The sequence below is a fragment of the Chiloscyllium plagiosum genome, unplaced genomic scaffold (assembly GCF_037043375.1).
Source record: "Chiloscyllium plagiosum isolate Xiang-an unplaced genomic scaffold, Cpla_swu_hap1 HiC_scaffold_3, whole genome shotgun sequence".
In the NCBI taxonomy this organism is placed as follows: domain Eukaryota; kingdom Metazoa; phylum Chordata; class Chondrichthyes; order Orectolobiformes; family Hemiscylliidae; genus Chiloscyllium; species Chiloscyllium plagiosum.
Window position 1 is genome coordinate 155,973,065 of NW_028270141.1, and position 27,643 is coordinate 156,000,707.

The 27,643-nt window shown below is 45.7% G+C and overlaps 1 protein-coding gene across 1 annotated transcript in view; it reads right to left on the reverse strand.

Moving 5' to 3' along the window:
- abcc10 (ATP binding cassette subfamily C member 10) overlaps positions 1 to 27,643 on the reverse strand; it is a 282,813-nt gene that overhangs the window by 112,173 nt on the left and 142,997 nt on the right. The window contains exon 15 of the mRNA XM_087984478.1: positions 7,932 to 8,275. Within this exon, the coding sequence (XP_087840604.1) occupies positions 7,932 to 8,275 (344 nt within the window). The remainder of the gene's footprint in view (positions 1 to 7,931; positions 8,276 to 27,643) is intronic.

Below are 27,643 nucleotides of genomic sequence, written 5' to 3' on the forward strand. Positions count from 1 at the left end.
TTTTTGACTCTATTTACTGTTGTATTTCTATGTTTGTATACTCTGTCCATTCCTGTCCACTCTGGGTATCATTATCCAACTAGCTGCCCTCCAACATTGCCATATCCTCTCGCTTAGCACTTTCCCGAACCCTCCCCAACCCCCAGCAGTTCTTGCTACCGTACGTATTCCACCCATATTCACCAAGCTCCCCCAAGCCTCCTGCTCTTCCTGCCTGTCCTGCTGTAAATTGTGCTAACAAGAGGAAGACATGATTTAATATTTTGAGGAGTTCATTAAGAGTTTGGGGCTGTGGTATTCAGAGGTCTGGAGGTCTCTTTTGTATACAAGGTTTTCTTTGACTGAAAGCATCAGGGTTAACAGTTGAATGCAGTGAGAAAGGTAGAAACAGGAAGAAAACAGCATTGTTCCCCAGCAACAGGAATTCAGTGGCATACAGTCCTTAGATAGCATAAGCTGTCAGATGCTGGACACTGAGTATAGTGAAAGTAAGAGTGAGTTTAATTTGTAGGAAAGATACTAACTGAAGATAACCATTGAGTGAATGTGCAAGAATTCACTGGAAAGAAAGAGATTCCAGCTGTGCCAGCTAGAACAAGAAAGCCTCAGAGGGAGCTAGCAATCACACAGCACAGGGGGAGGGAGAGCTAGCAATCACACTGCGCAGGGGGGGGTTGGAAGGGTATATTGCCAAGATATCACTGCGCTTTGTACACCTGGTTGAAGAAGGAAGGTCAGACAGTAGTCCCCTGTAACTATCCCCCTTTCTGAGGTACCATTGGGGGATATGGCTATGCAGGGCAAAGCAGTGGGAGCTAACCTTGTGGCACCACAGGTGGGTCTGCTGTACAAAACCGGAGGAAAACCCAGCACTATAGCGTAAGGGGATCCATTGTAAATGGAACAGACTGACATTTCTGCAATGGCAAGAGAGTCCAGGATGGCATGTTGGGTCAGAAATACCTTTTCATGGCTGCAGGGCATTCTGAAGGGAGAAAGTAAACCGGTAGAGACGGTGGTACATATTGGTACCAATGACTTGATAGAAAAAGGGATGATGTCCTCAATTTAGGAAGCTAGGAAGTGGATTAAAAAAGCAGGACCCAAAGGATGGCAATCCCTGGATTACTTCCACGTGTGAGTGAAATAGAAAGAGAGTACTTATCCAGAGGCATTTGTAGCTGGCAAGATGGTGCAGGGAGGAGGGCTTTAGATTCCTGCGACATTGAGACCCCTCTTGGGGGCAGTGGGACCTGTGCAAGGCAGATGGGTTCCTCCTGAACTGAAATGGGACCAGCAAAGAATACTGCTGTCAGGGAGGGTTCAAGCTAACTTCACAGAGGAGTGGGATCCAGGCAGAAAATATTCAGCTGAAAAAGACAAACTGCCAAAATTAGAAGAGACAGCAAAGCAGTTAGGGAGGCAGAGACATTACATTTCAGTTAAAGCACAAGGGAATTTGGCAAAGTTGGATGGTACTTGTTTGAGTGAAAGGAGTCTGATGAACAAGGCAGAAGAGTTGAGGGTGAAAATTAACACAAGGAGATACAATGTCACTGTATCACTGAGATGTGGTTGAGAGAGTGGCAGGATTGGCAGCTCCATCTTCCAGAATATATGGCCTTCAGGTGAGACAGGGAAGGAGGATTCAATAAAAAAGGGAGTGTTCCAATTTTGACGAGGAAAACTATTACAGCAATAAGGAGAGATGACAACTTAGAAGGCTCCTCAAATGAAGCCTTATGGGTAAAACTTAAAAAGGAGTACTCACATTACTGGGAATGTCCTAGAGGCTCCGTTAGCGAGGTGTGAGAGAAACATAAGAGCAGATATGTAAGCGAACTGTGATGATACTGTTCCTTTAACAAGGTTATGATGTTCTTGGCTTTTTTGTTTCAGAGAGGTCGTAAAGGACACAAACTCTGAAAAGTCGAAGTTGAAGGTTTTAGGGCCAGTTTGATTATAGCTAACAGATAGTGCCTCAGGAAAAAGGCTTTCAAGACTTTTAAAAAACACTTGCCCAATGAAAGGGGAATGTCCAGTTCTCCCAGCTCTGATTCGCTCTGGTTTGGTCTGGTTTTCATTGAAAGCAGTCAGGCAGTTTTCAATCTGCTGGACCTAAAGAAGCAGGTCCACACTGATCCTCCTCTCTCTGACAGCTCTCCTGTAAGACCCTGGGTTTGATTTTACCTTTTGTGTGTTTATGAGGATTGTTACAAGTATTTGAAACAGCATCATTAAGTTGGGATAATCTGTTGGGGTTTCAGATCGGGTAAGTTATAGTGTTTTCTTTTGTTTGTGTTTCATTCAGTATTCTTGTAAATAAACTTGGTTCTGTTTAAAACTATGTGGTTTGACCAGCTGCATCCCTCTTGTATTATCTGCATTCCACCTGCTTAAACCAACCAGCAAAATAAGGGTCTGGGCTACCTTCCCGAAATGTTTTGAGGGGGTCTGGCCTGGTCCATAACAGAGGGTTATGATTGTGGCGGATTTCAACTTCCCCAGCATTAACTGGTGTAGTCCTGGTGTGAGAGTGAGCGGAAATATAAAAATGCACTCAGAGGGCCAGTATGTAGAAGGCGCCACAAGAGAAGGGGCCATCCTGGATTTGAAGTTAGGTAATAAAGTCAGGCAAATCATTGACTTCGCTGTGGGGTGCGCATTGCAGACAGTGATCCTAACTCAGTTAGATTCAAGGTAGTCACAGAAACAAACTTCTTGAGGAAGTGGTGGCTATAGAACATAGAACATAGAACAATACAGCGCAGTACAGGCCCTTCGGCCCTCGATGTTGCGCCGATCCAAGCCCACCTAACCTACACTAGCCCACTATCCTCCATATGCCTGTCCAATGCCCGCTTAAATGCCCATAATGAGGGAGAGTCCACCACTGCTACTGGCAGGGCATTCCATGAACTCACGACTCGCTGAGTAAAGAATCTACCCCTAACATCTGTCCTATACCTACCACCCCTTAATTTAAAGCTATGCCCCCTTGTAATAGCTGACTCCATACGTGGAAAAAGATTCTCACTGTCGACCCTATCTAAACCCCTAATCATCTTGTACACCTCTATCAAGTCACCCCTAAACCTTCTTTTCTCCAATGAAAACAACCCCAAGTGCCTCAGCCTTTCCTCATACGATCTTCCTACCATACCAGCCAACATCCTGGTAAACCTCCTCTGCACCCGTTCCAGTGCCTCCACATCCTTCCTATAGTATGGCGACCAAAACTGCACACAATACTCCAGATGCGGCCGCACCAGAGTCTTATACAACTGCAACATGATCTCAGGACTCCGGAACTCAATTCCTCTACCAATAAAAGCCAGTACGCCATATGCCTTCTTCACCGCACTATTTACCTGGGTGGCAACTTTCAAAGATCTGTGTACATGGACACCAAGATCCCTCTGCTCATCCACACTACCAAGTATCCGACCATTAGCCCAGTACCCCATCTTTTTATTACTCTTACCAAAGTGAATCACCTCACACTTACCTACATTGAACTCCATTTGCCACCTTTCTGCCCAGTTCTGCAGCTTATCTATATCCTGCTGTAACCTGCCACATCCTTCCTCACTGTCTACAACTCCTCCGACTTTCGTATCATGGGTACAATTACAATATTAAAAAGACATTTGGATGAGTCTATGAATAGGAAACATTTGGGGGGATATGGGCTAGGAGCAGGGACTAGTTTAGTTTGGGATATTGTGTGGCATGGACTGGTTGGACCGAAGGGTCTGTTTCTGTGCTGTCTGACACAATGACTCTATAAACGAACAAGGCTGAGCCTGAAAGCAAAGTTCTCAACATGAATAAAGATGATTTTAACAAGATCAGATATGATTCTGTAGGAGTGCAGTGGGAACAGATAGTTTTTGGTAAAAATATTCCAGAACAGTGGTATACATTTAAGAAGGAAATCAGGAGAGCACAGGATTAACATGTTCTCATATCGACAAAAGAATGGAGACATCCAATCCGATGAGAACCCCATATATCAAGGGGGGATGCAAGAGAGGACAAAGAGAATAAGGAGCCTTCGAGATCTTAGAGAATTCAAAACTGCAGAATGTAGTACAGAATGTGTAAGGGGAAACAACACCACGAACATTGGTTGGGTAGGGATTAATGAGGATTACAGGAAAATATAGATGGCCTGGTCAGATAGGCTGATCAGCAACAAAAGGAATTCAATCCAGATGGAAGTCTGAGGTAATGTACTTGGGCGGAACAAACAAGGCAAGGGGACGTGGGCTGAATGGTGGGTCCCTGGGAAGCACAGAGAATCAGAGGGACCTTGGGGTGCATGTCCATCAGTCCCATTAGCAAGCAGGGCAGGTGGATCAAGTGGGGAAGAAGGCTAATGGCATACTTGCCTTGATTCTGCATGCAAAGGATCTGAAGAGTTGGGAGATTATGCTGGGACCATAGGAAAGATTGATTAGGCCACAACCACAGTACTGCGTGCAGTTCTGGAACACAGATTTAAGAAGAACATATACCAGGATGGATGGAAGAGCTTCAGTTCTGAAGAGACATTGAACAGACTGTAGTTTTTTTTTCCTGAGGCGGGGGGGAGACTCTGAACAAAGAACAAGAAAATTACAGCACAGGAACAGGCCCTTCGGCCCTCCAAGCCTGCACCGATCCAGATCCTCGAACTAAACCTGTCACCTATTTTCTAAGGACCTGTATCCCTCTGCACCCTGCCCATTCACGTATCTGTCTAGATACATCTTAAATGACGTTATCATGCCCACCTCTCCCACCTCCGCTGGCAATTCATTCCAGGCACACACCACCCTCTGCGTGATGAACTTTCCACACATATCTCCCTTAAATTTTTCCCCTCTCATCTTGAACTCATGACCCCAAGTAATTGAGTCCCCACTTTGGGAAAAAGCTTCTTGCTATCCACCCTGTCTATACCTCTCATGATTTTGTAGACCTCAATCAGGTCCCCCCTCAACCTCCGTCTTTCTTATGAAAACAATTCTAATCTACTCAACCTCCCTTCATAGCTAGCACCCTCCATACCAGGTAACATCCTGGTGAACCTCCTCTGCACCCTTCCAAAGCATCCACATTCTTTTGATAATGTGGCCTAATCAAAGTCTTATACAGCTGTAACATGATCTGCCAACTCTAGTACTCAATACCCAGTCCAATGAAGGAAAGCATGCTGTATGCCTTCTTAGTCCACTCTATTGACCTGCATTGCCACCTTCAGAGAACAATGGACCAGAACACCCAGATCTCTGTACGTCAATTTTCCCAAGGGCGTTTCCATTTACCGTATAGTTCGCTCTTGAATGGATCTTCCAAAATACATCACTTCGCATTTGCCCAGATTGAACTCAATCTGCCATTTCTCCGCCCAACTCTCCAATCTATCCATATTCTGCTGCATTCTCTGACAGTCCCCTTCACTGTCTGCTACTCCACTTATCTTCGTGTCATCTGCAAACTTGCTAATCAGACCACCTATACCTTCCTCCAGATCATTTATGTATATCACAAACAAGTGGTCCCAGCATGGATTCCTGTGGGACACCACTGGTCACCTTTCCCCATTTTGAGACACTCCCTTCCACTACTACTCTCTGTCTCCTGTTGCCCAGCCAGTTCCCTCTCCATCTGGCTAGTACACCCTGGACCCCATGCGACCTCACTTTCTCCATCAGCCGACCATGGGGAACCTTATCCAATGCCTCACTGAAGACCATGTATATGTCGTCTACAGCCTTTCCCTCATCAATCAACTTTGTCACTTCCTCAAAGAATTCTGTTAAGTTGGTAAGACATGACCTTCCCTGCACAAAATCCATGTTGCTTATCACTGATAAGCCCACTTCCTTCCAAATGGAAGTAGATCCTATCCCTCAGTATCTTCTCCAGCAGCTTCCCTACCACTGACGTCAGGCTCACCGGTCTGTAATTACCTGGATTATCCCTGCTACCCTTCTTAAGCAAGGGCACAACATGAGTAATTCTCCAGTCCTACAGGACTTCCCCCGTGTTCAAGGATGGTGCAAAGATATCTGATAAGGCCGTAGCTATTTTCTCTCTCGCTTCCCTCAGTAACCTGGGATAGATCCCATCCGGACCTGGGGACTTATCCACCTTAATTCCTCCCTCCTTATCCCTGCTTGACTTAGAGTAATCAAACATCTATCCCAAACCTCAACATGCGTCATGTCCCTCTCCTCGGAGAATATTGACGCAAAGTACTCACTAAGAATCTCACCCATTTTCTCTGACTCTACATATAACTTTCCACCTTTGTCCTTGAGTGGGCCTTTCCCTAGTTACCCTCTTGCTCCTTATATACGAATAAAAGGCTTTGGGATTTTCCTTAACCCTGTTTGCTAAAGATATCTCGTGACCCCCATTTAGCCCTCTTAACCCCTCAATTCAGATTGGTCCTGCATTCCCAATATTCTTCCAAAGCTTCATCTGTCTTCAGTTGCCAAGACCTTACGTATGCTTCTTTTTGCCCCTTAGCTAGTCTCACAATTTCACCTGCCATCCATGTTTCCCTAATCTTGCTATTTCTATCCCTCATTTTCACAGGGACACATCTATCTCATCAATCTCTCTTTAAAAGCCTCTCACATATCAAATATGGATTTACCTTCAAACAGCTGCTCCCAAGCTGCACTCCCCAGCTCCTGCCAAATTTTGGTACAGTTGGCCTTGTCCCAGTTTAGCACTCTTCCTTTTAGACCACGTTTGGGGGCACATGACTAGGATATATAAAACTGTGAGGGGCATAAATAGGGTGGACAGGAAGAAACTTGCTCCTGATGGAGGGATCAATGGCCAGGGCAGAGGTTTAAGGGAAGGAGCAGAGGATTTAGAAATATTTTTAGAACCACCCAGAGGATAATGGGAATCTGTGAGAGTGGTACAGGCCAAAACCCTTGGAATATTTAACCAGTATTGTGATGTGGACTTGTGATGCCAAGGTATATAAGGCTATGGACCAAATACTGGAAAATCCAAAGATGTGCAGGTCAGGTGAATTGGCCTTGCTCAATTGTTCATAGTGTTAGGTGCATTAATCAGAGGGAAATGGGTCTGGGTGGGTTACTCTTCGGAGAGTCAGTATGGACTTGTTGGGCTGAAGGGCCTGTTTCCACACTGTAGGGAATCTAATCTAATCTAATTAACTAACAGTTAGGTTGTTGTTTCAAACCTCTTTCTATGACTAACGTGATTCTGACTCCTCTTCTCAGATCTGCTGTAAAATCTCTCCAGCCTCTTCCAGTCTATTCATTTTCTTTAATATTATTTAATAAACATCTTATTACTTGTGTTAGAATGACACTGGGAGTCTCTTTCATAACTGAACTCTACAGTTAAAGGAAAACAAAGTCAGGATCTAGCAAGACCAGACCTGATCTGTCAAGGATTTACATCAGCTGGAATCACAATATCATGTTCCTTTCACCAGCTGGCTTAAGGGCAATTAAGGAAGGAAAATAAATGCTGGCCTTGCCAACAACATCCACATTCAATGAATGAATTTTAAAGCAAGTTTATTTCCCAATTCTGGGTTAGCATGAAAGACCCAGAGTAAATTAGAACCAAGAAGATATCAAGTTTTGTTGACATGGAGGTCACAGGATTCCAGGGAGATGATACAACTTGCCTCAGCACTCTTCAAGGAGGTACAAATCTGGCAAAAATATTGTGCTGCTACCCAGTTACCATTCTAATTGCTCCACAGGCAAATCTACTGCCAACACTATACATCAAGAGTCACTATGTGAGCGATATCAAACTGTTATGTCAGCAATATTCAGTACATTCAGGCAGAAGGAATTTAAATATATATTAAAAATACCAGTTGACAGCACTTGGAAACTGGGGGGTCCTTTAGAAAACGTCACCTTTTCTGGATAGCTCACCTTGCAACTGCTCGCGATGCCCTGATGGTAGTGAGACCGGTCAGAGTCTCTGAGAACTGTGTATAGATGGGTGACAGTGTGATAGCTGTGAGCCGCTTGAGCTCTCTTGAGGTGAAGCGATAGTAGCGCTGCATGTAGAAATACAGGATAACCAAAGGCACCAGAACAAGCAAGATCCAGGGAAGACTGTAACTAATCATCAGCAGTGTCCCAAAGAGACCGTAGGTAGTTGCCAGGAATATGTTAAGGATGAAGGGTAGTGTGTCATCCACACAGTAAAGATCAGATGAGAAACGGTTCACAATGCGTCCAACAGGTGTCACATCAAAGAACACGGTCGTTGCCTAAAATTGAAACACAACACCTTAAAAAACAGTGCCGCGTTTTCCCAATTTCCATTCATAATGCCTGACCAGCCAGGCATGCTATTAAGAAATATATACATTACAGCTAACTCCCACACTGCCTTCACCTGTATGTGTCATTTATTTTACAAGAGGAGTGTTCTGCATGATGATCAGAAAGAAAACTCATCTTTGCACTTCCAAATCATCACAGAGTGGTTTTAGAAGGACCTTACACACAGCACGCTCAGAGCCTACAATGCATTGCCTCAAGCACTTCAGTCGTGAACACAATTTCCATTCTGTCTTTCTGGGGTAACTTGATGAATTTGGGTCAGTAAGTGGAACACAACATAAACTCCATATGGATAATGTATAACAGAAATTTTGTGAGGCAGAAGGGGCCATTGTTCCCATCATGTCTGCACTGGCTTTAAGCAAGTTAGCTCATAGTTTAACATCTGTCAAATGGAAAATGTTCAAAGCTATTAAAAACATTCTAACTACACTCCTGAGGAACGGTCACTCAGACTGAAGCATTAACTCTGATTTCTCCTCACAGATGCTGCCAGACCTGCTGAGTTTTTCCAGCAATTGTTGTTTTCGTTCCTGATTTACAGCATCTGCAATTATTACGGTTTTTGTTTAAAATGTTGAAAGGAAGAAGATTTCAGAGATGAGAAAAAACCTTCTCGGGAGGCTCAGTGCCTTTGGAATTCCCTTACACAACAGGAAATGGAGATGGAATCTGACAATTGTTTAAGGCAGAGGTAGATACCTACTTGATAACAAACAGAATAAAAGATTATTCATAAGATCCTAAAAAACAGAACAGAGGTAGACTATTCAGCCCTCTGGCCTACTCCTCCTTCTCCAGGATCTTGGCTGATTCGACGTTCTTCACGTCCAGTTGCCTGCCTTTTCTCTGTAACCTCTAAATCCACAAGACCATAAGAGATAGGCGCAGAAATTAGGCCATTCGGCTCATCGAATCTGTTCCGCCATTCAATCAGGGCTGTTAAGTTTCTCAACCCCACTCTCCCACACACGCCCTATAACCCTTGATCCCCTTGAAAATCAAGAACCTATCTCAGTCTTAAATGGCCTGGCCTCCATAGCCTTCTGTGGCAATGAATTCCATAGATTCCCCACTCCCTGGCTGAAGACGTTTCTCCATTCTGAAAGGTCTTCCCTTTACTCTAAGGCTGTCCCCTTCAATCCTAATCTCTCGTACCAATGGAAACATCCTCCCAACACCCACTCTGACCAGGCCATTCAGTATTTTGTAAGTTCTAATTAGATCCTCCCTCATCCTTCCCGAGATATGGGGGCCCAAAACTGTGCACAGTAGTCCAAATGTGGTCTGCCATTTCTTTGCCCACTCTCCCAGCCTCCCCAAATCCTTCTGCAGCCTCCGTGCCTCCTCAATGCCACTTGTCCCTCTACCTGTCTTTGTATCTTCTGCAAACTTAGCCAGAATGTCTTCAGTTCCTTCATCTAGATCATTAATGTATGAAGTGAAAAGTTGTGATCCCAATACTGAGCCTTGCCGAATACCACTTGTCACTGGCAACCATCCTGAGAAGGACCCCTTTATCCCCCCATTCTCTACTTTTTGCCAGACAGCCAGGCGTCTATACATGTTAGCACCTTGCCTCTAACACCAGGGGCCCTTAGCTTACTCAGCAGCCTCCTGGGCAGCACATTGTCAAAGGCCTTAGATTAGATTAGATTACTTACAGTGTGGAAACAGGCCCTTCGGCCCAACAAGTCCACACCGACCCGCCGAAGCGAAACCCACCCATACCCCTACATTTACCCCCTACCTAACACTATGGGCAATTTAACATGGCCAATTCACCTGACCTGCACATTTTTGGACTGTGGGAGGAAACCGGAGCACCCGGAGGAAATCCACGCAGACACGGGGAGAACGTGCAAACTCCACACAGTCAGTCGCCTGAGGCGGGAATTGAACCCGGGTCTCAGGCGCTGTGAGGCAGCAGTGCTAACCACTGTGCCACCGTGCCGCCTTCTTGAAGTCCAGGTAGGTAACATCCATTGGCTCCCCTTGGTCTATCCTGCTTGTTACTTCCTCAAAGAATTCTAGCAGATTTGTCAGGCATGACCTCCCCTTGATGAAACCATGCTGACTTTGCCCTATTTTACTGTACACTTCCAAGTGTTCAGAAATCTTATTCTTCACAATGGACTCCAAAATCTTACCCACAGCCGAGGTTAGGCTAACTGGTCTGTAATTCTCCATCTTTTACCTTACTCCCTTTTTAAACAGTGGTGTCACGTTAGTGATTTTCTAGTCCTTTGGAACCCTCACAGATTCTAGCAATTCCTGAAAAATCACCACTAACGCCTCCACTATCTCTTCACTCCCTCCCTTAGAACTCTGGTCCAAGTGACTTATCCACCTTCAGGCCATTTCAGTTTCTCTAGCACTTTCTCCTTGGTGAAGGTCACCACACTCAGCTCTGCCCCCTCCTGTCTAGAAGTTTTGGGATATTATTTGTATCTTCCACCATCAAGACTGATGCGAAGTAATTATTCAGTTCCTCAGCCTTGCTCCCCACTACTCTCTCTCCAGCATCATCTCCAGTGGTGCAAAATTCACTTTTGTCCTTTATATATCTAAAGAAACTCTTACAGTCTTCCTTTATATTACTGGCTATCTTACCATCATACTTAATCTCTTCTCTCCTTATTTTCTTCTTGTTTCCTCTGTTGGTCTTTGTAAGCTTCCCAATCCTCTGGTTCCCCACTGTTCTTTGCTCCATTATATGCTTTCTCTTTTCCTTTGATGCTATCCCTGACCTCCCTACTCAGCCATGGTTGCCTCATCCTCCCTGTACCATGCTTCTTTTTCCTCTGGAAGAATCTCTGCTGTCTTGCCTGAATTATTCCCAAAAACTCCTGCCATTGCTGTTCCACTGTCTTTCCTGCTTGGCTCCTCTCCCAGTCAATTCTACCCAGCTCCTCCCTCATGCCTCTGTAGTTGCCTTTATTAAGCTGTAATACCGTTACATCTGATTCCAGCTTCTCCCTCTCCAATTGAAGAGTAAATTCAATCATATTATGCTCACTGCCTCCGAAGGGTTCGTTCACCTTAATCTCCCTTATCAAGTCTGCCTCACTTCACAACTAATCAAGGATCTATCTCAGTCCTAAATATTTCCCCACAGCTTTCTGTATCAATGAGTTTCAAGGACTCAAAACCCTCTGAAAGAAGAAATTCCTCCTCATCGCAGTCTTAAATTTGCACCCCTTTATTCTGAGATTCTGCCCTCTAGTCCATAAGTCTCCCATGAGGGGAAACATTCTCTCAGCATTTCCCCTGTCAGAATCCAGAGTGTTTCGATGAGATCACCTCTCATTCTCCTTAGCGCCAGTGAGTCAAGTCCCAATCTGTTTAGCTTTTGCTCAGAGACGGTGCCATCCATACAAGGATCATCCGAGTGGACCTTCTCTCAACTTCCTTCAATGAAGTGAGATCTTTCCCAAACCAAGGAGACTGAAACTGCTCACAGTACACTGGATATGCTCTCAACAGCAACTTCTCCAGTTGCAGTAAAGCCTCCCAACTCTTATACTCCAAAATCCTTGAAGTAAGCCCCAACATTCCATGAACCTTCCAGATTACCTGCTGTACCTGGGTGCTAGCTTTCTGTGTTTTGTGTACGAGAATCCTCAAGTCCCTTTGTATTGTAGCTATCTGCTGGGTTTTTTAAATAAAACTGTTCTTTTGTTCTCCTTTGCAAAATGAACAACATTTTCTGACATACTGTTTGCCAACTTTTTGTCCACTTACATAACTTCTCAGTACCTCTTTGTAAACGGTGTGTATCCATCTTGCAATCAACCTTCCCATCTGTGTGTGCTATCTGCAAATTTGGCGACAATGCATTCGTTCCCTTTCTCCAAGTCATTAATGTATATTGTAAAGAGTTGTAATCCCAGCACTGATCCCTGTGGAACTGCACTGGTACTGGTGGCTAACCTGAAAAAGGACACCACCTCCCCATTCACTGTTTACTGCCCATGAGCCAGTTCTCCATCCACATCAATACACTACCTGCACCGCTGTGGAGGAGGATCAGGCAATTGCAGGAGAGTACAGTTGAGGTGAAACCCAGATCAGCCATGATCTTCATACAATCAGACTGTACCAAAGAGGCCCTTCGGCCCATTGAATCTGCACCTTCAAAAAACAACTACTCCAAATGTACAGTCCCGCCACCTTCCAGCACTAAGCCCATGGCCATGAATGCTCTGACGTTTCAAGGGCTTATCCGAGTATCTCTGAAAGGTTGCGAGTTTTCCTGCCTCAGCCACCCGCCCAGGCAGTGCATTCCAGGTTCCCAGTGCTCCCAGCCTCTGGGTGGAAGGTTTTCCACACATTTCCTCGAAACCTTCTGCCTTTAACCTGATGTCGTGCCCCTTTGCTATTGCCCCTTCAATGAAGGGAAGCAGCTGTTTGCTATTCATCCCGGTCATGTCCTTCTTCACCTTATACCCCTCTCAATCTTTACCGTTGAGAAAGAAAGCAACCTGAGCTTATCCAGCTGATCAGCTTCTCTTCATTACTGAAATATTCCAGCTTGGTGAATCTCCCCTTCTGACAGTGTGTGGACCAGAACTGCACACACTTCTCCAAGACTGTGGTCTCATCACATTTCAAAACAGCGCCAATGTGACTTTCCTTCTCTTATAATGTATGTCACAATTGACAAAGGCAAGCCTCTTGTATGCCTTGTTAACTACCCGATCAACCGGCTTTGCTGACTTCAGGGATCTGCAGATAAACATTCCACGATCCCTCTATGACTCTGAGTAAGAAGTTGAAAGGTAGATGGCATGCTGGATTGGAATACAAGAAGAAGAACATTCTACACCATACAGAAACTATCCATCTAAAGTAATATGTACTGTTTCAGAATCTCCATTTAGGGAAGGTGGGGGGGGGGGGGGGAAACTTGCTTTGGAGGTTCACTGCACTGACCCCTGGGCTGACAGCACTGTTCAATGATGACAAGCTGAGTAAACTGAGTCAATATTCTCTGGAGTTTAGCGAAATGAGGGGTGAACTTACTGAAACATACTCAATTCTAAAAGGGCTGGGGAATCTACAACATGAGTATATGGTTTCATGGTAAGTGGTCCATCATTGAGTGCAGAAATAAGGAGAAATGTATTTGTTCCAAAGGGTTTGAATCTTGGAAATGTTCAGCCCCATTTTTCTATTGCTGAATATATTGAAGGCTGAACAGGCCTAAAAACAGTCACGAACCCCGATTCTGGACCCCCCCCCCCCACCGGCAGAGATACTACTGATTTAACTGGTCGGCTCCGACAGGACATTGTGCTGGACTGGGTCTACAGCAGGTGATCAGGGAACTAACAAGAGGGAAAAACATTCTTGTGTTCAGCAATCTGTCAGCTGCAGATGTATTTGCCCATGACAGTACCAGTAACAGTGACCAGTGCACTGTCCTTTTGGAGATGAAGTCTCACTTTCCCATTGAGAATACTGTCCATGGTGTTGGGGGGCACTATCACCATGCAAAATGGGACACACTTTGAACACATTTAGCAGCTCAAGACTGGGCATCCATGAGGCGCTGCAGGCCACCACTAGCAGCAGAACTGTACTCCAGAACAATCTGTAACCTCATGGCCCAAAGTGTCCTCCATTCAACCATGACCATCAAACCAGGGGATCAACCCGAGGTCAATGGAGAGGATAGGGCTCTGCCCTCTGCAACTGGATCCTCAGCTTCCTGAGCCCCAGAGCGCTATCAGTGAAGAGAGACAACATCACCTCCTCCACGGTAATCCTCTTCACTGGAGCCCCCCAATGATATGTTCTCAACCCCTTACTGTACTCCCCGTCCACCCACAACTGTGTAGCCAAACTCCATACAAACACCATCTACAGGTTTTCTGATGACACCATCGTCATAGGATGGATATCAAACAACGATGAGTCAGAATACAGGAAGGAGATCGAGGGCTTGGTGTCATGGTGCGATGATAACAACCTTTCTCCCAATATCAACAAAAGAACTGATCATTGACTTCAGGAAGAAAGGAAGAGAACACCACCACCACCCCCCTCCCCCCACCCCCAACCCCCCACCTACCACCACCGCTCTATATCAACGGAGCGGAGACGGAGAGGGTCAAGTTCCAAGGAGTGACGATAATTAACAATCTGTCCTGGATCTCCCATGTAAAGAAGGCACAACAATGCTTCCTCTTCCTCACGCAGCTCTGGAAATTCAGTAAGTCTCTAAGGGCCCTCACCAACTTCTACAGAAGCACCAGTGAAAGCACACTGTCTGGGTGCAGAACGGTCTGGTATAGCAACTGCTCTGCCCAGGATCGTAAGGAACTACAGAAAGTTATGTGCAAAGACCAGACGACCATGGAAACCGACCTCCCATCTATGGACTCCATTTAAATTTCTCATTGCCAACATCATCAAAGAACCCTCTGACCCCAGGAATGGTCTCCTGCAACCTCTTCCATCAGGCAGAAGCTATAGAAGCTTGAACACACTTACTAACAGGTTCACGAACAGTTACTTCCCTGCTGTCATTAGACTGATGAATGGATTTTCCAACTTCAAATAATGGTGATCTTGCTCATGGTGATCTTGCTTCGAGCACTTTTGCAGAGTATCCCGTATGACTCGCACGGTCAAAGCAGCCTATGTCCTCACTTACTATGATCTAACTTCACTGCTCAAAAACAAGGCCTGTCACAGTGCTTTGGTACACATGACTACAACAAATCAAATCAAATCAATAAATCAAATCAAAGGAGAACAATAAATGCTGGCCAGTCTGTGACAAGCACGTCGCACAAATTCTTTCAAACCTTTCCAAGACACAATGCAGAAGTGTGGTGCGATGCTCTCCATCGGGATGTTAGTGAAGCGACACTCATCCAGGAAACAGGGTTGACACCATCCAGGACAAAGCAGTCTACTTGATTGGCACCTCATCCACAAACATCCATGCTCTCCACCATCGGCACTGCGATGGAGCAGCAATGCGTACCATGGACAAGATGTACCACGCAAATTCACCAAAGATCCTCAGACAGCACTTTCCAAACCCATCACCATCAAGGACAAAGACAACACAAACAATTTCCCTTCCATGCAAGTAACCATCCTGACTTAGCCATTTCTTCAGGGTCACTGAGTTAAAGTCCTGGAATTCACTCCATAACGTAATTGTGGATCCAACTACAGCACACAGAGTGCAGCAATACAAGAATTGCACCATATTCCAAAGAACGTCAAAGGACAGGGGACAAAAATGCTGGCCCAGCCAGTTACCTTCATATTACACAATCCCATCAGCCTGTCGGCAATTGGCTATCATTTCAGAGACAATCTATACCCCATCAGCCTGGATTTAGGACCATTCGGCGCAGACATTTTGGCGCGAGTGATTTGGCGTGGCCTGTTTGGCGCAGCCTATTTTGCCGCAGACCCATTTAGGCGCAGAACTATTTTGGCGCAGATATACGGTAGTCATCAACGAAAAACAACATAATAGTAGACTTAGTAAATGGGTAGTTTCCAGTAGTCTGTAGTCATTATTAAGATAACTAGTATCAAAGAATACAACTGTAGAGGGAACTTTACAAGTGATTAATGAGTGCCTAGAAAATTTGCCGGAAGCTTGCCAAGGAACGATGCCTAACAACAGAGCGCTGAAGAAAATGGTTCGTAGGACAAGGAAAGAAATTGGTGCTTACCCAGTAAATCCAGGAAATTTAGAAGAACTTGTAATTCCAGACAGCTTTAAAACATATTCTGTTAATGAATATAATGAAGAAGAATTTTTACTAGCTGACAGAAGTAGCACCACCTGCAGAATTCATACATTTGGAAGAAAAAGGAATGCCAAGTTTCTGAAACAATCAAAAAAGTGATATGTTGATGAACATTCAAAATTTCCTCACCTCTATTTTCACAAGTTTATGTTATTTTAGGGGAAATACATACAGGTGTGTTCCGACTGTTGTATGCTTTACTCCCAAATGAGTTACGAACAACATATGATAAATTAATTGAAATGGTTCTGGAAATACAGCCTGAATGCTGCCCTGACATTATCAACCGTGACTTTGAACTTGAACATCTTGTAGCAAGGCACGACATTCCGTTGAAATATTCTCTTTTTTTCAGAAATTTTGAGGAATCACGGTTAGGTTTGGACTAATCACAGACTCGATGCAGTTGATACACAAATCACTACAAACTACCGAAACTACCCATTTACAAAGACTACTATTATGTTGTTTTTCGTTGATGACTACCGTATATCTGCGTCAAAATATTCTGCGCCTAAATGGGTCTGCGGCAAAATACGCTGCGGCAAACAGGCGGCACGGAATGGTCGCACTCCGCATAGGCCCATAGTGATTTAGCTATCAGCCCACAGACAATCTACACCACATCAGCCTGTAGTCAATTAGCTATCAGCCCACACACAATCTACACCCCATCAGCCTGTAGTCAATTAGCCATCAGCCTACACACAATCTACACCCCATCAGCCCGTAGACAATTAGTTATCAGCCCACACGCAATCTACACCCCATCAGCATGTAGTCAATTAGTTATCAGCCCACACGCAATCTACACCCCATCAGCATGTAGTCAATTAGCTATCAGCCCACAATCTACACCCGGTCAGTCTGTAGTCAATTAGCTATCAGCTCACACTCTACACGCCATCAGCCTGTAGTCAATTATCTATCAGCCCACAGACAATCTACACCCCATCAGCCTGTAGTCAATTAACTATCAGCCCACAGACAATCTACACCCCATCAACCTGTAGTCAATTAGCTATCAGCCCACAGACAATCTACACCCATCAGCCTGTAGTCAATTAGCTATCAGCCCACAGACAATCTAAACCCCATCAGCCTGTAGTCAATTAGATATCAGCCCACACACAATCTACACCCCATCAGCCTGTAGTCAATTAGCTATCAGCCCACAGACAATCTACACGCCATCAGCCTGTAGTCAATTAGCTATCAGCCCACACACAATCTACACCCCATCAGCCTGTAGAATATTCGCGATCAGCTCACAATCTACACCCGGTCAGCCTGTAGTCAATTAGCTATCAGCGCACACACAATCTAAACCCCATCAGCTCGCAGTCAATTACTTATCAGCCCACAGACAATCTACACCCCATCAGCCTGTAGTCAATTACCTGTCAGCCCACAGACAATGTACACCCCACCAACTCACAGTCAATTAGCTATCAGCCCACACACAATCTACACCCCATCAGCCTGTAGTCAATTAGCTATCAGCTCACTCAGAATCTACACCCCATCAGCCTGTAGTCATTTAGCTATCAGTTCACATACAATCTACACCCCATCAGCCTGTTGTCAATTATCTATCAGCTCACAGGCATTCTACACCCCATCAGACCGTAGTCAATTAGCTATCAGCTCACACACAATCTACACCCCATCAGCTCACAATCAATTAGCTATCATCCCACAGACAATCTACACGCCATCAGCCTGTAGTCAATTAGCTATCAGCCCACAAACTACACCCCATCGGCCTGTAGTCAATTAGCTATCAGCCCACAGACAATCGACATCCCATTAGCCCGGAGTCAATTAGCTATCAGCCCACACACAGTCTACACCCCATCAGCCTGTAGTCAATTAGCTATCAGCCCACAGACAATCTACACCCCATTAGCTCACAGTCAATTAGCTATCAGCCCACACACAATCTACACGCCATCAGCCTCTAGTCAATTAGCTATCAGCCCACACACAATCTACACCCCATCAGCCCGTAGTCAATTAGCTATCAGCCCACACACAATCTACACCCCATCAGCCGGTAGTCAATTAGTTATCAGCCCACAGACAATCTACACCCCATCAGCCTGTAGTCAATTAGCTATCAGCCCACACACAATCTACAGCCCATCAACCTGTAGTCAAGTAGCTCTCAGCCCACAGACAATCTACACCCCATCAGCCTGTAGTCAATTAGCTATCAGCCCACCTACAATCTACACCCCATCAACCTGTAGTCAAGTAGCTCTCAGCCCACAGACAATCTACACCCCATCAGCCCGTAGTCAATTAGCTATCAGCTCACAGACAATCTACACCCCATCAGCCTGTAGTCAATTAGCTATCAGCCAACAATCTACACCCCATTAGCCTGTAGTCAATTAGCTATCAGCCCACAGACAATCTACACCCCATCAGGTAACAGTCAATTAGCCATCTGCCAACAGACAATCTACACGCCATCAGCCTGTAGTCAATTAGCTATCAGCCCACACACAATCTACAGCCCATCAGCCTGTAGTCAATTAGCTATCAGCCCTTAGACAATCTACACGCCATCAGCCTGTAGTCAATTAGCTATCAGCCCACACACAACCTACACCTCATCACCCTGTAGACAATTAGCTATCAGCCCACAATCTCCACCCGGTCAGTCTGTAGTCAGTTAGCTATCAGCTCACAATCTACACCTCATCAGCCTGTAGTCAATTAGCTATCAGCCCACAGATAATCTATACCCCAACAGCCTGTCGTCAATTAGCTATCAGCCCACACACAATCTGCAACCCATCAGCCTGTAGTCAATTAGCTATCAGCTCACAGACAATGTACACCCCACCAGCTCACAGTCAATTAGCTATCAGCCCACAGACAATCTTCACCCCATCAGCCTGTAATCAATTAGATATCAGCCCACAGACAATCTTCACCCCATCAGCCTGTAATCAATTAGATATCAGCCCACAGAAAATCTACACCCCATCAGCCCGTAGTCAATTAGCTATCAGCCCACACACAATCTACACCCCATCAGCCTGTAGAATATTCGCTATCAGCCCACAATCTACACCCGGTCAGCCTGTAGTCAATTAGCTATCAGCTCACAATGTACACGCCATCAGCCTGCAGTCAATTAGCTATCAGTCCATAGACAATCTACAACCCATCAGCCTGTAGTCAATTAGCTATCAGCTCACAGACAATGTACACCCCACCAGCTCACAGTCAATTAGCTATCAGCCCACACTCAATCTACACCCGGTCAGTCTGTAGTCAATTAGCTATCAGCTCACATAAAATCTACACCCCATCAGCCTGTAGTCAATTAGCTATCAGCCCACAGACAATCTACACCCCATCAGCCTGTAGTCAATTAGCTATCAGCCCACAGACAATCTACACGCCATCAGCCTGTAGTCAATTAGCTATCAGCCCACACACAATCTACACCCCATTAGCCTGTAGAATATTCGCTATCAGTCCACAATCTACACCCGGTCAGCCTGTAGTCAATTAGCTATCAGCTCACAATCTACTCGCCATCAGCCTGCAGTCAATTAGCTATCAGTCCACAGACAATCTACACCCCATCAGCCTATAGTCAATTAGCTATCAGCCCAGGGACAATCAACAAGCCATCAGCCTGTAATCAATTAGCTATCAGCTCACAGACAATGTACACCCCACCAGCTCACAGTCAATTAGGTGTCAGCCCACACACAATCTACACCCCATCAGCCGGTAGTCAATTAGCTATCCAATCACTCAGAATCTACACCCCATCAGCCTGTAGTCAATTAGCTATCAGCCCAAATACAATCTACACCCCGTCAGCCTGTAGTCAATTAGCTATCAGCCCACAGACAATCTGCACCCCATCAGCCCGTAGTAAATTAGCTATCAGCTCACAGACAATCTACACCCCATCAGCTCACATGCAATTAGCTATCAGCCCACAGACAAACTACATGCCATCAACCTGTAGTCAATTAGCTATCAGCCCACAATATACACCCCATCAGCCCGGAGTCAATTAACTATCAGCCCACAGAGAATCTACACCCCATCAGCCAGTAGTCAATTAGCTATCAGCCCACACACAATCCACACCCCATCAGCCCGTAGTCAATTAGCTATCAGCCCACACACAACCTACGCCCCATCAGCCTGTAGTCAATTAGCTATCAGCCCACAGACAATCTACACGCCATCAGCCTGTTGTCAATTAGCTATCAGCCCACACACAACCTACACCCCATCAGCCTGTAGACAATTAGCTATCAGCCCACAATCTACACCCGGTCAGTCTGTAGTCAATTAGCTGTCAGCTCACAATCTACACCCCATCAGCCTGTAGTCAATTAGCTATCAGCCCACAGACAATCTACACCCCATCAGCCTGTAATCAATTAGATATCAGCCCACAGACAATCTACACCCCAACAGCCTGTCGTCAATTAGCTATCAGGAGAAAGTGAGGTCTGCAGATGCTGGAGATCAGAGATGGAAATGTGTTGCTGGAAAAGCGCAGCAGGTCAGGCAGCATCTAGGGAACAGGAGAATCGACGTTTCAGGCATTAGCCCGAATCAATTAGATATCAGCCCACAGACAATCTACACCCCATCAGCCTGTAGTCAATTAGCTATCAGCCCACAGACAATCTACACCCCATCAGCCCGTAGTCAATTAGATATCAGCCCACAGACAATCTACACCCCATCAGCCTGTAGTCAATTAGCTATCAGCCCACAGAAAATCTACACCCCATCAGCCTGTAGTCAATTAGCTATCAGCCCACACACAATCTACACCCCATCAGCCTGTAGAATATTCGCTATCAGCCCACAATCTATACCCGGTCAGCCTGTAGTCAATTAGCTATCAGCTCACAATCTACACGCCATCAGCCTGCAGTCAATTAGCTATCAGTTCACAGACAATCTACACCCCATCAGCCTGTCGTCAATTAGCTATCAGCACACACACAATCCACACCCCATCAGCCCGTAGTTAATTAGCTATCAGCACACACACAACCTACGCCCCATCAGCCTGTATTCAATTAGCTATCAGCCCACAGACAATCTACACCCCATCAGCCCGTAGTCAATTAGCTATCAGCTCACAGACAATCTACACCCCATCAGCTCACATGCAATTAGCTATCAGCCCACAGACAAACTACATGCCATCAGCCTGTTGTCAATTAGCTATCAGCCCACACACAACCTTCACCCCATCAGCCTGTAGACAATTAGCTATCAGCACACAATCTACACCCGGTCAGTCTGTAGTCAATTAGCTATCAGCTCACAATCTACACCCCATCAGCCTGTAGTCAATTAGCTATCAGCCCACACACAATCTACACCCCATCAGCCTGTAATGAATTAGATATCAGCCCACAGACAACCTACACCCCAACAGCCTGTCGTCAATTAGCTATCAGCCCAGGGACAATCAACAACCCATCAGCCTGTAGTCAATTAGCTATCAGCTCACTGACAATGTACACCCCACCAGCTCACAGTCAATTAGCTATCAGCCCACACACAATCTACACCCCATCAGCCTGTAGTCAATTAGCTATCAGCTCACTCAGAATCTACACCCCATCAGCCTGTAGTCAATTAGCTATCAGCCCACATACAATCTACACCCATCAGCTCACAGTCAATTAGCTATCAGCCCACATACAATCTACACCCCATCAGCCCGTAGTCAATTAGCTATCAGCCCACACACAATCTACACCCCATCAGCCTGTAGTCAATTAGCTATCAGCCCACAGACAATCTACACGCCATCAGCCTGTAGTCAATTAGCTATCAGCCCACACACAATCTACACCCCATCAGCCTGTACACAATTCGCTATCAGTCCACAATCTACACCCGGTCAGCCTGTAGTCAATTAGCTATCAGCTCACTCAGAATCTACACCCCATCAGCCTGTAGTCAATTAGCTATCAGCCCACATACAATCTACACCCCGTCAGCCTGTAGTCAATTAGCTATCAGCCCACACACAATCTACACCCCATCAGCCCGTAGTAAATTAGCTATCAGCTCACAGACAATCTACACCCCATCAGCTCACATGCAATTAGCTATCAGCCCACAGACAAACTATATGCCATCAGCCTGTAGTCAATTAGCTATCAGCCCACAATCTACACCCCGTCAGCCTGTAGTCAATTAGCTATCAGCCCACAGTCTACATCCCATCAGCCCGGAGTCAATTAGCTATCAGCCCACACACAATCTACACCCCATCAGCCCGTAGTCAATTAGCTATCAGCCCACACACAATCCACACCCCATCAGCCTGTAGTCAATTAGCTATCAGCACACGCACAACCTACGCCCCATCAGCCAGTAGTCAATTAGCTATCAGCCCACAGACAATCTACACGCCATCAGCCTGTTGTCAATTAGCTATCAGCCCACACACAACCTTCACCCCATCAGCCTGTAGACAATTAGCTATCAGCCCACAATCTACACCCGGTCAGTCTGTAGTCAATTAGCTATCAGCCCACAGACAATCTTCACCCCATCAGCCTGTAATCAATTAGCTATCAGCCCACATACAATCTACACCCCGTCAGCCTGTAGTCAATTAGCTATCAGCCCACAGACAATCTACACGCCATCAGCCTGTTGTCAATTAGCTATCAGCCCACACACAACCTTCACCCCATCAGCCTGTAGACAATTAGCTATCAGCTCACAATCTACACCCCATCAGCCGGTAGTCAATTAGCTATCAGCCCACATACAATCTACACCCCGTCAGACTGTAGTCAATTAGCTATCAGCCCACAGACAATCTACACCCCATCAGCCCGTAGTAAATTAGCTATCAGCTCACAGACAATCTACACCCCATCAGCTCACATGCAATTAGCTATCAGCCCACAGACAAACTACATGCCATCAGCCTGTAGTCAATTAGCTATCAGCCCACAATCTACACCCCATCAGCCTGTAGTCATTTAGCTATCAGCCCACAGTCTACATCCCATCAGCCCGGAGTCAATTAGCTATCAGCCCACAGAGAATCTACACCCCATCAGCTCACAGTCAATTAGCTATCAGCCCACACACAATCCACACCCCATCAGCCCGTAGTCAATTAGCTATCAGCACACGCACAACCTACGCCCCATCAGCCTGTAGTCAATTAGCTATCAGCCCACAGACAATCTACACGCCATCAGCCTGTTGTCAATTAGCTATCAGCCCACACACAACCTTCACCCCATCAGCCTGTAGTCAATTAGCTATCAGCCCACAGACAAACTATATGCCATCAGCCTGTAGTCAATTAGCTATCAGCCCACAATCTACACCCCGTCAGCCTGTAGTCAATTAGCTATCAGCCCACAGTCTACATCCCATCAGCCTGTAGTCAATTAGCTATCAGCCCACAGACAATCTACACCCCATCAGCCTGTCGTCAATTAGCTATCAGCCCAGGGACAATCAACAACCCATCAGCCTGTAGTCAATTAGCTATCAGCTCACTGACAATGTACACCCCACCAGCTCACAGTCAATTAGCTATCAACCCACACACAATCTACACCCCATCAGCCGGTAGTCAATTAGCTATCCGCTCACTCAGAATCTACACCCCATCAACCTGTAGTCAATTAGCTATCAGCCCACATACAATCTACACCCCGTCAGCCTGTAGTCAATTAGCTATCAGCCCACAGACAATCTACACCCCATCAGCCCGTAGTAAATTAGCTATCAGCTCACAGACAATCTACACCCCATCAGCTCACATGCAATTAGCTATCAGCCCACAGACAATCTACACCCCATCAGCCTGTAGTCAATTAGCTATCAGCTCACAGACAATCAACACCCCATCAGCCTGTAGTCAATTAGCTATCAGCTCACAATCTACACCCCATCAGCTTGTAGCCAATTAGCTATCAGCCCACAGACAATCTACACACCATTAGCATGTAGCCAATTAGCTATCAGCTCACAATCTACATCCCATCAGCGCGTAGTCAATTAGCTATCAGCCCACAGACAATCTACACCCCATTAGCATGTAGCCAATTAGCTATCAGCCCACAGACAATCTACACCCCATCAGCTCACAGTCAATTAGCTATCAGCGCACAATCTACACCCCATCAACCTGTAAGTCAATTAGCTATCAGCTCACAATCAACACCCCATCAACCTGTAGTCAATTAACCAACAGCTCGCAGACAAGCTACATGCCATCAGCCCGTAGACAATTAGATATCAGCCCATAGACAATCTACACCCCATCAGCCTGTAGACAATTAGCTATCAGCCCACTATCTACACCCGGTCAGCCTGTAGTCAATTAGCTATCAGCTCACAATCTACATGCCATCAGCCTGCAGTCAATTAGCTATCAGGACACAGACAATCTACACGCCATCAGCCTGTAGTCAATTAGCTATCAGCCTGTAGTCAATTAGCTATGAACCCACAGACAATCTACACCCCATCAGCCTGTAGTCAATTAGCTATCAACCCACACACAATCTCCACCCCATCAGTCTGTAGTCAATTAGCTATGAGCCCACAGACAATCTTCACCCCATCAGCCTGCAGTCAATTAGCTATCAGCTCACAGACAATCTACACCCCATCAGTCTGTAGTCAATTAGCTATCAGCCCCCAGTCACTCTACACCCCATCAGCCTGTAGGTAATTAGCTATCAGCCCCCAGTCAATCTACACCCCATCAGCCTGTAGTCAATTAGCTATCAGCTCACAGACAATCTACACCCCATCAGCCTGTAGTCAATTAGTTATCAGCTCACAGACAATCTACACCCCATCAGCCTGTCGCCTCTGCCACCCATCAGTTCATGATTCGTTAAATTACGTTGTAGAACTGGGGCTGGAGGGCAGGAATTGTCCATGTCTCACCTTGTGCCAACTTTCTCTTTCAAACACCCAACTAAACTCGCTGGATATGTTACGAAATCTGAAAAGAACTGCAGATGCTGTAAATCAGAGACAAAAACAGAAGTTGCTGGTAAAGTTCAGCTGGTCCGACAGCATCTGTGAAAAGAAATCAGAGTGAACGGTGTGTGTCCAGTGACCCTTCCTGAGAACCGATGGAAGTTTGGAAAATGTTGCTTTATATGCAGAAGATAGGGTGGGGAAGGGAGTTAGGAGTAAACAACAGGTGGGGTTAGTGCTCTGAGAGAAGAGCGGTTCAACAGACAAAGGAGTGGATCATGATCTGGCTCAGAGACTGTCTCAGTATTGATGGAGGCGGCTCAAGGCCAACAATGAATGGTGTGTAATAGCAGGCTATGTGATAGCCAGGCCAAACTGGGGGGGTTGTAAGTTATTGAACTGGACATAGAGTGCAGAGAGCTGCAGGGTCCCCAAGCGGAAAATGAGGTGTTTAACTTCCAGCTTGCACTGAGCTTCACTGCAGCAAGCCTGAGACAGAAATGTTGGCCAGGGAACAGGGTGGGGTGTTAACGTAGCAGGTCTTATGTGCAAACAGAACATGAAGTTCTGCAAAGTGGTCACCCAGTCTTCACTTCATTTCCCAAATGTAGAGGAGACCACGTTGTGAGCAGCGAATGCAGTCAACTAGATTGAGTGAAGTGCAGGTCAACTGCTGCTTCACCTGGAAGGTGTGGGCACTCGGATCCTGTCCCCATGCATCCTCCTCACAGAAAGGGTTGGCCCACCCAAGGACACAACAGGGTGGATGGATGTGTGGGTGTGTGTGTCTGTGTGTGGGTGTGGGTGTGGGTGTGGAGCCAGAACAGGTTGGTAAGGACCTAAGTAAATACTGTGTGTTGGGATTCACCAAAGAGAAGGAATTGGTGGAAGGTGATCCCCAGGGAGGGGAGCGTCGAGTTTGTAAGCCAAGTCGCTATTAAAAAGGAAGAGGTGCTGTGCTACTTAAGAAGTATGAAGGTAGATAAGTCCCTGGGTCCTGATGGGATCTATCCCAAAATATTTAGGGAGGAAAGAGAACAAATTGCTGGAGCATTGACAGACATCTTTGTATCCTCCTTGGCCACACGTGAGGGCCCAGAGGACTGGAGAATAACCAATGTTGTCTCCTTGTTTCAGAAGGATAGCAGGGATAATCCAGAAAATTACAGCCCTTTGAGTCTGATGTCAGTGGGAGGGAAATTATTGGAAAAGATTCTCAGGGACAAGATCTATACACAGTTAGAAGCAAATTAACTTATTAGCGAGAGACAGCATAGTTTTGTGTGGGGAAGGTTGTGCCTCACTAATTTGATCTGGTATTTCGAAGAGGTGATGATTGATGAGGGAAAAGTGGTTGATGTTGTCTCCATGGACTTCAGTAAAGCCTTTGGTAAGGTGCCTCATGGCAGTCTGGTACAAAAGGTGAAGTCACATGGTATCAGGGTGACCTGGTAAGATGGATACAGAACTGGCTTAATCATAAGAGACAGAGGGTAGCCAAGGAAAGATGGTTTTTGGATTGGAGGGCTGTGACAAGTGGTGTTCCACAGGGATCAATGCTGGCACCTCTGCTGTTCGTGGTCTACATTAGTGACTTGGAGGAAAACATGGCAGGTCTAATTAGTAAGCTTGCAGACGATACAAAGGTTGGTGGAGTTGCAGATAGTGAGGAGGATGGTCAGAGGATACAGTAGGATATAGATCAGTTGGAGGGATGGACAAGAAAATGGCACATGGAGTTTAAACCAGACAAATGTGAGGTGATGCATTTTTGGAAGATCACATACAGATGGAAATTATACAGTGGATGGCAGAACCCTTTGGAGTATTGATTTGCAGAGAGATCTGGGTATGCAGGTCACGAAGATGGCAGCACAGACAGATAAGCTAATAAAAAAGGCTTATGGCATGCTTGCTTCCATTGGAAGGGGCATTGAGTATCAGGATAGACAAATTATATTGCAGCTTTTCAAAACTTTAATTTGGCCACATTTGGAATACTGTTCTGGTCACCACACTACCAGGAGGATAAAAGAACAAAGAAAATTTACAGCCCAGGAACAGGCCCTTCGGCCCTCCAAGTCTAAGCCGATCCAAATGTACTGTCTAAACCTGTCGCCCAATTCCTAAGCATCTATATCCCTCTGCTCCCCACCTCCTCATACATCTGTCCAGACACATCTTAAATGGATCTACCATGTCTGCCTTTACCACCTCTGCTGGCAACGCGTTCCAGACACTTAGCATGCTCTGTGTAAAGTACTTGCCACGTGTATCCCCTTAAACTTTTCACCTCTCACCTTGAACGCATGAACCCTCACCCTGGGAAAAAGCTCTATCCATCTTGTCTATACCCTTCATGATTTTGTAGACCACAATCAGGTCCCCCCTCAATTTCCTTTTTTCTAATGAAAACAAGCCTAACCTACTCAACCTCTCTTCATAGCTAGCACCTTCCATACCAGGCAACATCCTCATAAACTTTCTCTGCACCCTCTCCAAAGCCACACCACCCTTTTGGTA